General features: G+C 43.0%; 1 protein-coding gene across 6 annotated transcripts in view; it reads right to left on the bottom strand.

Moving 5' to 3' along the window:
• SIPA1 (signal-induced proliferation-associated 1) overlaps window positions 1-14,323 on the bottom strand; it is a 291,847-nt gene that overhangs the window by 68,417 nt on the left and 209,107 nt on the right. For all 6 annotated transcript variants that reach the window (XM_069644837.1, XM_069644833.1, XM_069644834.1 and 3 more), the window contains exon 5: window positions 9,803-9,977. In XM_069644837.1, the coding sequence (XP_069500938.1) occupies window positions 9,803-9,977 (175 nt within the window). The remainder of the gene's footprint in view (window positions 1-9,802; window positions 9,978-14,323) is intronic.

Genomic DNA, 14,323 nt, shown 5'->3' on the forward strand with positions numbered 1-14,323 from the left:
CTTTGGAGATTCCCAAGTCCACTAAATAATTGACCTTGCCCAATTGCTAAATAATTTGGTAAGGGTCTGACCATTTATCCTGTTAGGATCTAGGCACAATTGGATCCATGATCAACCCCTCCTGTCCATTACAGAAGCTGAGAAGGGAGGCTTTCTGGTCAAACTATTATTTGCCTGACCAGCCCGCAACTTGTATTTGGCTTCTGCCATAAGGAGAGCCATTCTCTTCCTCTGGCCCAACACACATTTCTTTTTGTATTCAGCGTCACACAACGTGGAGGCCTGGTATATCACTCACTGGCTACAAGGACTCAATGCCTTTTCTTAGCACACCAACATGGTTTTATGTCCCTACATTGACATGAGTTTGTTTTTCGAAATGATTGTTTTCGACAATATTATTTTGAAAAAACGTTTTTTTTAAAATATATATTTGGGGGTCTCTGCCCCAGGCCTCCCCTTACAATGAAATAATTGTAGTTTACTTGAAAATTGAAAGTATTGATAAAGCTCTCCTCGAAATCCCCGAATCACCCGGAGGGATCATTCCAGGCCTAAAGCCTAACACCCAACTGACCTTTTCTGACAGCAATTCAGGAGCTGTACAGACACCCATCTGTGAGCAACTGGATTCATTCGAAACCACATGGAAATCGTTAACTGGAATGTACACAGGTAAACCCTGCTTTCAGATACCAAATAGCAAACCAAATTCAGGTTCCTGCGTCCATAAGGAGATTGGGAAGGGCAAAAAATAGTTTGGGTGCGTCACCAAATTTCTGACCGTGGGCCTTACCAAACCATGTGACAGCACTGCTGCTAGAGAAGAAAACAGCAAGAGTGTGTCGTTTGATTTGTAGGCAGAACTGGGGAATTCCAAAACCTGCACAGTGGTGGCACTGCTGCTCTTCACAAGATCTGTAAAACACAAAGATGCTGGGAAAGAGGGCTGCGGGGAAGGCATTGTGAGAGGGGACTCGTGGCACCGGTCATGCTTGATTATCAGTCTTCCTTCAAATCTTTAACGCATGCGCAGAATTCACACATAGCTATCTGAAAGACTGAATTGGCACACACACACATGGGGTTGCACAGAAAGACATCTTTTAAAGGGTCTTGGTTAAACAATCATGCCCATCTGAGGCAGTGTGAAGGAAAGATTCTGCTGTTGAAAGAAGTAAAAACACGACAACTTCCCAGTTTGTGGTCTTCGCCTACGGATGTAAACATGTCTTGCACGGTATTGGGAAAGCAACAATTTTAAAACTGGCTTAAAGGTGCCATGTCATCTTACCGTCGGAGTCTTTTCGCAATAAACCGTAACACGGACATTTTTTTTCAGAAAGGGGCGTGGGGGTTATTGGCTTCCCCATTTTGACGAGACATGCAAGAAAAAAAGAAACATGGCAGCAGCGTGGGCGCACGTGGCAGAGAGCAGTGGGGAAGTCAGGCATGTGAATACTCTGCCAAGAGATACACGATAAGATGTCCCTGATCCCTAAGATCAGTATTCCAATCTCCCCAAGTGCTGCAACACCTGTTTTCCGGGACTGTCCATGCCTAGGATGTCTGTAAGAGTACGGCAGGAGAGAGGGGCTTCGGGTTGTAAGCAGCTCTGCAGATAAGCGGCATACCAGGCACCCTTTCTCCCTAAAGACAGGCAAACACTGCCAACACAAGCATTGGCAATGTCAACAAAACAAGCATTGGCAATGCCAACAGTTTTTATTTTTTTTGTCGGCATGGGAAAGGCACTTGCCAGGGACAGCCACCGTGTTATTTACTACCCATTGTTGGTAGCAGGTGCAAAACGGTGCAATTATCTGGGCATCTATTAACAGTGCCTGGCAAAAGCTTACAAATTATACACAAGCCAAAAATGTTGGCTATACCAATGCTTGTTTGAAATAGGAAGCCAGTGAAGGACAGGCAGAGGGTTTATATACATCGAGTGGCTGAAGGAAGGCCTGGTAAGACATATATATTTCACTAGTAGCATGTTTACAACTCCAATTAAGTAATTCACTCTTAGAATACTGCTTTGAATGGTTATATGTGATTTTACCAACCACAATTACAGAGTGGTAAATTTCCTCACAGACAAAATACCAAAAACACAGATTGTTTTAATTTTTTTATTTGGGGTTGGGGGGAGCAGTATTATTGTCCACTCTGAAACTTACCACTGTCTAATGTTTTAGATCTATTGACTGGGTACCCTTTGAACAAACACTGGCAGGCACTTTGAATGCAAAGCCTGATGGAAGGCCACATTAAAGCAAGCTCAAAAAGAGCCTGAAGGAGAGCTGGGTGTCATCCGCATAACACTGAAAGTTAGAACAGAATGTAGCGATGCAGTGGGCCAGAGGTGCCAAGCAATGGTTGAACAGCCAGGGAGAAAGGTTAGACCCCAGGGGAACAACACAAGTGGAAAGAGAGACAGAAGAGAGGAAAGAACCTAGTTGGACCTGGGCAGGTCGGTCAGTGAGAAAGGACATCAACCAGGGCAGGGCCTGAACAGTGATACTCAGGTTGTCTCGGAAGCGATTGAGCATGATGGCATGGTTGACTGTGTCAAAAGCAGAGGATAGATCGAGGAGAATGAGGACAGAAGGAAGATTAGAGAGCAAGTCTTCATGGGTGTTCAGGAGAGCAGTTTCTGTGATTCTGGCAGCTCTGAAGCCAGACTGGTGGTCATTGGCAATGAAAGCATTTTTTTACTGCCCAAAACAGTTTACTATCCAAATAAAAAATCTATTAAGTAAAATACTTCTGCTTCGTAATCTTATCTGGAGCACTGGTTGGAAGAGTAGCACCAGTTAGCTACTGTGAAATCAGACCTTGGTGTTGCTATACCTGCCGTCATCTGTAAAAACCTAAATATATATATATTTCGCTTCTGTTACAGTAATGACAGTGAATCTGATTCCGGTCCAACTACCCCAGGACATTGGTTGCAACTGTCCAACAAAGCTACTATGATGTCTGCAATTACCCCAGGCCTAGAAGCTCTAGACTAGGTCATAACGCTATGGTTTGATAATTTATGTTTGAGAAAGAGCACATACTGTGCTCTGAATCACCTCTTGGCATAAGGAGCACCTCCCTTGCTGGGATACAGATGGGTGCCACAAGGAGCCAGTGAGATTAGGTGGGTTTTTAAGACTTTCAGGAGATGTAGGACATTAGGGTAGGACAGAATTTGATGCAGGTTTGCAGGTCGTGTCAGATTCTGGACCCTAAAGCCACAAATCTTCCATCAAAGAGTACTTGGGGGATAAGACATGGACAAGGTGGGTCTCGAGAAATGGAGGAGCGAGTTTCCCCCAGGGAGGGTTTGGGCACTGGCACATTTGGCCCAACAAGTTTTATGGGATAGATGCATAGGCGGAATATGTACAGGGCAAAGGTTCAGGAAGAGCAGAGGCTTGTCACTCTGGTCTTGATGGGTTGGCCTCTGTGGTTTCCCGAACCTAAGATGGCCACTGTAGCATAATGGGTGGGCCCAAGGGCGTTTTTTAGGGTGGGCTAAATGGGTTCGGGTGGTGGAGTTCTCCATGGGTAGCGATGGAAATACGGGTGATTTGTTAGGCAGAGCAGGCAGTCCCTGTGGGGTAGGGATCTGCTACCATTCGATGCTCGGTGCAGGAGTGGGCAGGCGGAGCTGTGCAACAGGAGCACCACTTGTGGAGGGCAAGAGTGTGTTGGCCAGGAGAGTGGGGCCCATCATTCAATCAACCCCATTCTCGGACATGTGAGGGCTTGGCTGTAGTCCGGGAGAGTGTTTGTGCCATCAAATGACTTGGCCGATGACAGCCCACGAGGGGATTACAGGTAGTGAGGCATACAAAAGAATATACAGACACAGATAGTTAAGACTAAACAAATTAGCATGGGCCTTTCACAAAATTATGTTGCTAATACAATGTTACCGCTAGACTGATTAGGATGACATTTTCTCAAAATGTCTGGCACAGTGCCCTCCAAACTGGACATTTTTTAAGATTCATTAAATAGTTCGAAAGTTACTAAGAAAACAAAAGAAAGTTCATTTCGGCCTAATCCAATAAATGGTGCTTCCATTTAACACCCATGCCATGAAAAACGAAGGATATATTTCATTGCTTAAAACTAAGATTTGATAAACAGGAGATAAAACCAGCCCCAGGGTGCCAGGAATAACCCAGTAGGTATGAGCAACTGCTGGGGAACCAGGAGCGAGTCCCCAGCGCACCGCAAATCTAACTTCCACACGAGATGCACACTTCAACTTTTTGTCCATTATGTATGATTCATTATGTTTAAATGTGTACTAGAATTCTTCTTTAAAAGCATCCTCAAATATGTCAAAGTTAATATCACATATGCATGTTTGTAATGCACCAGTTGGCCTGGGAAGCCAAAGGCAGCTCCTAGCTGTTTTCAAGCTAATGCGGCTCTTCTGAGCTAGAAGCAGGAGCTAAATAGCTCCTAGTTCACCTCAATTTCGAACCCTGTATTTGCAGCAAACAAGAAGCAAGTTGGACACAAAGCGCTGCAGATGTGCTTTTCTGGTTTAGCGTAAATTTGGCCAGTGTTTTTTTTTAAAACACTTGACAGAAAAGGGGTGCATCTGGCTAAAAAATATCTTTAGATATCCCCCATGGTGCATTGCAGTAACAGACATTTCAGAAATTAAAAACTACCACCTTGTTTTCCATCAATGTAAGTCATTTTATCGTAATTTCGATGTAAAATCACAATCATTTTGCAGTAATTGTGGGATGTATTTACAAGGGAACAAAAGGAGGAGGTCGCAAAAAACTAAAATGTATGCTAAAACAACATGCGGGTCAGTTTTTGCATGAAATGTTAATTATATGAAGGTGTACACCAACATAAGTACTTACGTGTTGTTGCATCCCCTGCTTGCAACTGTAAACATTTACGAAAAAAAGGAGTTTAAAAAAGAGTGGAACTAGGCAAAATTGCCTTTACTTCTCATTTGTAATCCCCATTAAAAACAAATGTAAATGCTGTCTGCAAGTTATACTTTACAGAAGCATTTGGAATATATTGCTGTGGAATCTGCATGCCTTTTATGAGGAGATTAAAAGCAGGTGGGTTCCATGCAAATCTTGTGTGCATATATATATATATATATATATATATATATATATATATATATATATATATATATATATATATACATACATATATATATATATACACACACACACACTGGACTTAAAATGTGCACTACCTTTCAACTTGAAATGTTTACTTCTTTATATATATATTTATAATTAGTATAGGGGGATAGTCACCCAGGGTGCAACATGTGCAGCCCAGCCCCTTGGCCAGGGCCTTATGGGCTATTTGGTGCAGCAAGGACAGTGGACACGGCTGAAGGAAGCCCAGCCGGCAAGATCATGGCCAGTGGCGCACAGTCTTTTTGCTCAATTTGTCCAATGTGGACAGAGGGCAGGGCCGCACTGGACACCAAAGTCCCTCTGAAATGTTACACATCATCTTGCCATGAACGCAATAAGGCATGGTTTACAATAGAGAGATCTGCTCTCAAAACCAAAGTTCGGGCTTCAGAGAGGAAGTGATCTAAAAACACTACCCCACTGCATTATACTGAGCTGAAAAACCAATGCCAAATCTATAAAAAGGGTATTTTTAGGCCAAAACCCCATTTCAACTCACAAATGGAGCCAGCCGCCAGTACTTCTGAAATATTATTTAAAATACTATTGCATTTAAGTACTCCCAGTCGTGCCTATGTATGCCCTGTTCCATCAAGCAATTGGTGCAACGGCTTACATACTTACTTCACTGACGAACTCACTGACATACAAAATAAAATGTCTTCAGCCGAGAAGACGATACCATTCATGAGACATTCTGTGGACATGATAACTACGCCCAGGGAGTCCCCCTCACATACGTTTGTCCTGCAGCCGATTGGTGTTAATGATCTTTGCAATATAATTATTAAATCCCTTACACATCCCTGTCCAAGGCACGTAATTAAATATCACCTTGAAACTCTGCTGCCAACAAGCATCCTGAATGCCTCCTTTATGCAGGGTTCTATCCCTACTATGTCGAAAAGAAGTTGGGATACGCCACTTTTGAAAAAGCCCTATCTGTAAACCGTAAGTTTGCTCGAATTATCGACCAACTTCAAATTGTCCTTTTTTTCTTACAACTAGGGCCTGATCTTCCAACACGAAATTTGCTCTCTTCTTTGCTAACGTAAAGATCCATCACAGGTAACGTGAAAGGTTTCAAATCCTTTGTCTCCCCTCACTCCTGCGGGGCACCGCAGGGTTCATGATTGCCACCACGATTGTTCAATTTGTACATTAAGCCCCTGCGCAATCTGTTAGGTAAGGCCAGGGTTATTTTTCATTACTATGTATTCGATACAACGATTTTGTGTTAGATACCAGATACCTCTGAAAATACCAATGCACTTATCCAGTCAGTCTTCAATTTAGTTCAATCCAGGATGAACGAAAACTTGCTTAGTCTGAACCAAGCCAAGCAGACCAGTTTAGTGCTAAGGTGCAAGCAGACTATGTATTAGTGTGTCTAACACAAGAGTAAATTAGGATGGCTACCAAGGTCAAATCTCTTGGCCTCATATTTGATGTTGAAATGTCCATGCACGGGCTAATGCCGTTTTCAGCACTTCTTATCATTTGATGAGGCTGAAACAACTGTGCCCATTTCATTCCATTCAAAACCTTGCCATCATAACCCAGGCCATCATAACCCGGGCCAAGCTTGATTATTGGAATTACCTATTCTTGGGAGCTAACAAGAAAGCTCCCATCCCACAGTGCCATCCGGACGTCATCACTAAAGAGCTTCAAGCCAACCGGCCACACCTTATGCCCAGTGGGGCCCAACTCTATACAGCCGATCAGGACCACCAGTGGAAGGCATCCACCCCAACATTCGGCTAATGGCCACAAACTTGTTAGCCTTGATCAAGACCCTGAGAGGCCGAAACACTTGTCGGCTGACCACTTAATCATCCTAACAATAAAAAGTATACAATGGTTTACAAACAAGGACATAAAGAATACAATTTCCCTTTTTTCATGCGCGCAGTATATGGGAACAACCAAGTACTTAATCGAAAAACAGGTGTGGACAATGCCTCCACAACCCATGATCTCGCAGCCAATCAGTAAAATTTACGTTTTCAAATAAATACACAAGAAAGTATCCAAGTGTAGCGCTAGTGGACTCAAACTCTGGTGCCCAAACACCTCTTCTAGCAAGAAAGCTACACAACGTCTACAAAGTCTTCTCAACTCGGCAGCCCGTATTGTGACCAACCCACCTCAGAAGGGTCAAATGCCACCAGTGATGAAAGGATTGCGCTGGCTCCCTGTTGAAGCCAGGGTAAAGTTTAAGGCCATGACCCTGGTTCATAAAGGCCTGTTTGGGAAAGCTCCTGAGTACATGTACGATTTGATTCAATGGCATCCCCTTGAGAAATTTAAGATCTAAAAATCAGTTTCTGGTTTTGGTGCCATTTTTCAGACAGTCAGGAACCTTGGGACGCTTGTTTCAAGTTCTGGCGTCCTCTCTCTGGGACTTTGTTCCACTTGAAGCACTGATGACATTTAGGAAAAGGTTAAAGACCCTTTTCTTCTAGTTTATACCACCTTTTCGACAGAACCTTTATTTTGGTTTATGCTTGCGCTTCCTTGGCGCTTAGATGACCCTTGGGTCGTTAGCAGAGATACGCATAGTCCTCAATCAAGTCAAATACTTCAGCATGCACTACAACGAACTGCCATTGCCCATGCCAACCTGTTTCACGTGGACAAAAAAGGGTTTACTTTTTTCTGGAAAATTACATTGTCTACACAGCATGAACAATAACTGGCAAACAATGCCTACAAACATGTGACAATGTCACAAAATGTTCATCCAGGCGATTTGTTTGCATTCTGGTACCTGCAGTCTTCCATTCAGGAAGGGCAAAGCAAAGCTACACTCATGCTTTTCCTGCTTAACACAAGGATTTACATGTCTGGTTGTAATGTAATGCGCGTTGTACACTCTTCCAAGTAATTTCTCAACTAAAAAAAAATAGCCATACATTAACACATACTTCTAACAGTTCGAGCTGATAAGATATGCAGTCAAAGGTCTCCAAGACAGAATGCCAGATAGGAGTTTTGTCTTGGGAGGTGGGGGAGGCAGGAAGTCAGGTATGGGTTATGTGTTCAGGGGGCAGATTGAAATGTGTGGGTCTTGTCTTGTTGTTGGATGGGGCGGTTGGTGCCAAGTATGAGCCTTGCACACATGCAAACATATACCCCTTTCCATTTTTACGATGCTTGTCCAGTCCTAGTTTTTCTTTGCATTTTGTGGCTTCTAGTCCTGGATTCCCGCATTATAAATCCAGGACTACAAGTTCCAGAATGCAAAGGGCAACAAACACGACTGGGTCATCATCTCTCAAACAGAATTGTGCTAGTTGGCAAGTATTGTCTTTCTTTGTGAGAGGTTGGGAAGCAGGATGCCAGTTATAGGCCATTTGATGGCTTGCCTCATGTTTCGATCTTACAGCCAAGGTAGGCACCCAGTCATCAGCGTTACCCATTATTTCTTTGGCTTTGTCACCTCTGTAGTGCCGTACTGGATGCAGATTGGTCATGGAAGTGGTGGGTGATTGGAAAGGGTTCCCTTGATGAATTAACATTTAGGAATTTGTAAGGCAAGCTACCGAAGTCTGGTGAAGATCTTCTTTGGGTGGGGAAAAAAGATTCCTGACACAACTGCAGGTAATCAGTACGACCGACTCTTGCACTGACTTCAATTACTGTGCAGCTTTCATCGGAATGAAATGACCCCAAACAGTCCTTACTAGTCTTGAAATGTACCACAGTTAGCTGATTACGCCAACATTATTGCTCCTGACTTTTACTTCCTCATATATGTTATGTTATGTTACTTTGCATTTATATAGCGCCTTATGTACCATTGGTATGGTCTGAAGGCGCTGGTAGGTTGAACGCCCTTGGGAACCGGAGTTCAAGTCAGTAGAGAGAGAGGAAAGAGTCAAAGGTGCGTGTGAGCACCGGCTATGTGTGCAGCTGGTGCGGAATTTGTGTAATAGCTGCTTCTTAGCGGTAGGTGTGGTGGTTGAGAGATCAGGAGTATGTGTTCGTTCAGGCAGGATTTATAAAGACCGAATGTGGCTGCGTTAGGCCTGAGGAGAACGCCTGGCAGGGGGGTGTGTAACCAGCAGTGTTTACTTAGAGTGATGGGGAGTATGCGGCAGATGTTGGTATAAGAACAGTTATACCGAATGGTGTCATAGTATCTCTGTGTTCTAGTTGAGTGGTGGTGTAAAGAAGAGAGTAAGCGTGGTGATGTGATATGATGGGTTATATGCTCTTTCAAACGTTCCCTGCACTCCAAACTATTCCATGTAAGTCACACAATTCTATGTGCTCCAATCCGTTCCATGCACTCCAGTCCGCCCCGCACACTCCAGTCCGTTCAATGGCTCTTTGCTTTATGATACACACCCAACAGTGTGAGTCTTGTCTAGCGTGGACCCATGCAGCTGCTCGCTTGGCTGTGTTTCTCCAGTAGATTCTGTTCATTGTATTACTTAACCCAGGTAGCTTTTTAAGAGACTGCAATTCCCAACACAATCACTCAGCCCGTAATTACCCCAGATATCATCTCCCTCTGCTGTAGTAAACTAAGCAGCGTCTCCTTCTGCCCCAATTGCCACAGTGTGTGTCACTACCCACTGTTAGACCCCAGCATTGCTTACTCTTGTTGTCGAGCTGGGCCCGGTACTTGTCGAAGCCCTTTAGTCGCACCTCCTCCCCTAGGAGTTGCAGGAACTCGTGGAAAGCCGGACCGGCCTCTTCGTTGTTGTACATCTCCTCCTCCGAGCTCTGGCCAGACTTGCAGTACATGATTCCGATCTTGCGCTGGAAGCTCAGCTGTGTAAGGAAGCACAATCAGGAAATGGATTTTAGATGGAGGCAAGTCAGGAATACTGAAAAACAACCCCAGAGGGACCAATTACATGCTATGGGAAAAATGGGGGACACTTCTTGGGCCAGTAAAGCTTTGAGCGGACTTTAATGTGTGTATAATGGCACCTGTGGGACCTTATATGTGTGCATAGGATGAATTAGATGACCTCATCTCCAAGGATGAAATGCAAGAGGGCCACTTGTCTCACACTGCCATGCATTTTCCCTCATGACACAGGGCGGATATAGTCTCAGAATGTAACCAACACATGTAGACAGGAGCTTTGAGAATGTCACATGTGTGACCATGTAGAACTTACTACAGGCAAAAACCCTACCTCAAATAGGAGCTGGACCAAACAAAGACGTTAACCAAAAAGGATGCTCCTATTTGTATATGTTAAATAGAATTATTCCTAATAAAACACTTTCAACTAATTTATATGTTGGACATCATTGCATCTGAAACACTGACTGGACACCAAAATGTGAATCTAAATAAACATTTGAGGGGTGAGGGGGGGGACTAAGATATTCGCAAATGTATTTTAAAGGAAGAGAACAATAAGAAAAGGGAAAACTGTATACACATTCACATCCAATTATACAAAACCCACTTATGAAAAATCACTCGGCATTACATAGATCGAAACACAAAGGATTCTCAAATGAATTAACTAGCAGACATTTTTTTTTACATTTAGGAAGGCATGACAGAGCCCATATACCCAACGGCCATAATAAGAAACTGGTTATACTAAAAGGCATCGATCCTCATAACTGAGTATGTGATTAAGCTAATTCAGTGCAAACAAAAGCAAACATGGTAAAAATAAATCATAATAACTTCAAAATCAATTTTACAGAAGAAGCATTGTTATACTGGCAAAGCAATCTATTTAGGGACTGAGTAAATACAACAATTTAGTGCAAAAAAAGCACAGGTATGATCATAGAAACAAGAACATTTATGGTCTACGTGCAAGAATGTTGTATGGAAAAATGTACATTCTATGTATTATAAATATAACTTGCAATGTTTCGGCACATTATCAAATAATACCTTCTTCAGGACCGCATACCCATCCTACTTATGTTCATAATTGCATTTAAAACTGATAATATCACGGGCCCCCTGGGAGAGTAAAGGACTCCCACCTGAGCCTCCCACTGATATGTTGCCTAATTAACCAATGTCACACGATCAGGAGAATAATGGTACAATCCTTTTTTTTTCTTTCTTTTTTTATTTTTGTACGGTTTATTCAAACCTTTAAAAAATACAAACATACAAAGAAACATAAAAAGTACAAACTTATATCCCATCTCATGAATTCCCATCATGTCAAATTAGAGATTCAAATCAATATCACGTTTGGGATCTAGTTTACTGTCCTTTTCTTTACCATAAACCACGTAAGTAGTTCCCGTCATCAGATTTACTTAGTCACATCCATCATTAGGGTTTACAAGTAAAACTCTTAAGTCACTGAGCAAGTTGGTCGGAGCATAGATGAGTTTTCTGTCATGTCCGCTGAACATCATCTTCCACCAATCTTCACTGCTCAAAGACGGATGACGTTTGATGTTTAAGGCAAGATGTTTAGATCTCAGCTCTTGAAGAGCACTGCAGTACAGTACAAGATGTTTCAGATTTTCCACTTTTTTTGTACAAAATCTGCATATTAGATCCCTATTAGGATCTTGTGTCCACATGCTTAATCTTTCCTTTGTTCTGAAGATATTTAGTCGGAAGTTTAGAAATAAGGATCTACGCCGAGAGTCAGGAAAGACTTCCATAGGTTTTAATCGTTCATTAAAGGCTCTCGCCTCGCATGGCACATCTTTCATCAGCCTGTTCTTGGCTCTGAGATCTTGGGCCTCATTAGGAGGTAGGAGGTAAGGGATTACCGGCACTGGTAAGGACACCAGTGCCGGTAATCCCTTACCACCCTATTCCGAGGTCCCTTAGCGGGTCCCTTCCTTAACGGCTGGTTTTACCAGGTGTTATGGAAGCGACCCGTTAAGGGACTTCAGAGCTAATAACGGTACCGCAAATTGCGGTACCGTTATTAGCTCCATCCCCATTCCCATTGAGCCCTATGGGGGCTCGAATGGGAATTGGGAATGGGGAATTACCGGGTCCTCCAAGGTTGGTATGACCCGGTAAGTCCCTATTTCAGGAACCCGGACTCAGAATGCAGTAAGGGGATAGCCATGGTGCTAACAGCACCATGGCTACCTCCTACCTCGTAATGAGGCCCCTTGTGTTGAGATCCAATCACTTCTCCATAATTTAATTTTTGCCTTGTTCGGATTTTGATGTAAAGTTGAAATCTTAATTTCTAATTCCATGAGCAAGGCTTCACATCGTTGTACCCATAAAGTAGTGACATGTCCCGGTTTATCATCTCCAAGATTATGTAGCATCTTGAATTGGGGGACAACCACATCCATAGATGTTTTGTCGTAGAGTGCCAGCATATTCCAGCAAACTCGCGCATGAATAGATATGAGCCCCAACTCGTATCGAAGACATACAGTTGGAATACCTTTCGGAAGCTGAAGAACCTTAGTCCAGAATATGTTTTCAAGTGTGTCAAAACATCATAAGGACATCCAAAGGCGCATTCAGCACCGAATATTAGTGCCGGAACTGCTTTCAGGTTGTAGAAATTAATCACTGGTTTTAGTGAAAACTTTCCATATTTCTTGTTAAGAATTGATGCCCGACATGCCAGTTGACGGAATTTCATTTTCACCATTTCAACCCAAGGACTATTATCAATGTTCGAGTTAATCGTCATTCCTAGGTATCTGGTATTGGTCACGATATTAAGACTTTCAGACCCAAGATGCCATATGAACTTTTTCTTATTTGTTCTCTCATGCTTTACAAGATTCTGCAACACTAGTATCTCACATTTATTTTTATTAAAGTTCAGGGCATTGTTCTTTGCATACGTTTCAACGGCATCCATTTCCGCTGAAGTCCGATAGGTGTAACATCAAGTAAGATCAAATCATCAGCGTATAGAAGCCAGCTCACGTGACTTCTATTGATGTTAGGTGGAAAAGATGATACTCCGTCAATCGTATGACCAATGTTGGAAATGAACAAATTAAATATAATAGACGCTAGCGGGCAACCTTGTTTTACAATGCAAAAGGTGTTAATTGCGGCTGAGAGTGTGCCTTCCAGGTCTAATCAGATTTTTACGTTAGTACTAGTGTGAATAATGGTACATTTCTCCAAAAGACACATATAACTTAAATTATGTAATCTAATTCAAATGTAGAAGTGTTTTATTCTAAATATCTCAATCGCAGCTTATATTTCACCATGCAATGAACAAACCCTCCAATATGTGTGAACATGAACACCAAGGAGGCGTTGTGCACACAGGCACATGGAGAGGAGCTGGAGCACTGCAGGGACATATATGTTTACTGGAGCACTGCAGTTGCAGATGCACCCCACCCCTTCTCGCACACAGGTGTTGCCCGTTTTGCTTGATTCTTCTACCCTGCTCCCTCTTTCCCCTCTCCAGCCTACTTCTGCAGGAGTCTGTCAGGATACATTCTGGTTTCGCCATCGCCGTCTTGTGGCCAATGCTGGATTTGACTTTTATGGACTTCATTGATTCACGATGCGTCACCCTTTCGTATGGTGGCCCTGAATCATGCTGTTCCCATCTTCATCTTGTATCCTGGCTTGCAACATTATGTGTTACTACTGACTTCTGCAATTGTATTCGCTATCCCCTCTTGCTTCTCCACTCTTTTTGACTTCTTACTCTCTGTTCTGTCCTCTTCCCCTTCTCCCCTTACTTTCTTCTATGCACTTACTCTATCAGAATTGTCCCTGTACCTAGTATGATAGCAACGTCTTTTGCCTCCTCCCCCCTCCCTTTACTTGTCCACCCCCCCCCCCCGAGCACTATCTGAAATGTCGTCAGGCCTAGTACGATAGTCGCTTGTTTTGTTCCTCCCCTCCCTTTCTGCACCCCTCACCCTCACCTTTTGTTTTTCTCCGGCTCTACCAGAAATGTCATCAGGCCTAGTACGGTAGTCGCCTGTCTGTTTCCATTTCCTTCCCAGTCTCCCCACTCTCTTCCTCATCTATGTCTTAGCTCTTGCACTATCTGAAATGTCCTCAGGCCGAGTACGATAGTTAATTTCACATCCTTACTGTTCATGGCCTGTAAGAACGTCATTGTATTTTCACTTGTTCCCTCCCATGCCTTGAAGCGCTTTGAAAAACACATTGTGTATAGGCGCTGTATAAATAAACTATCATATCATATAAA

This window comes from Ambystoma mexicanum, chromosome 2p (genome assembly GCF_040938575.1).
Source record: "Ambystoma mexicanum isolate Mex_15411 chromosome 2p, UKY_AmexF1_1, whole genome shotgun sequence".
In the NCBI taxonomy this organism is placed as follows: domain Eukaryota; kingdom Metazoa; phylum Chordata; class Amphibia; order Caudata; family Ambystomatidae; genus Ambystoma; species Ambystoma mexicanum.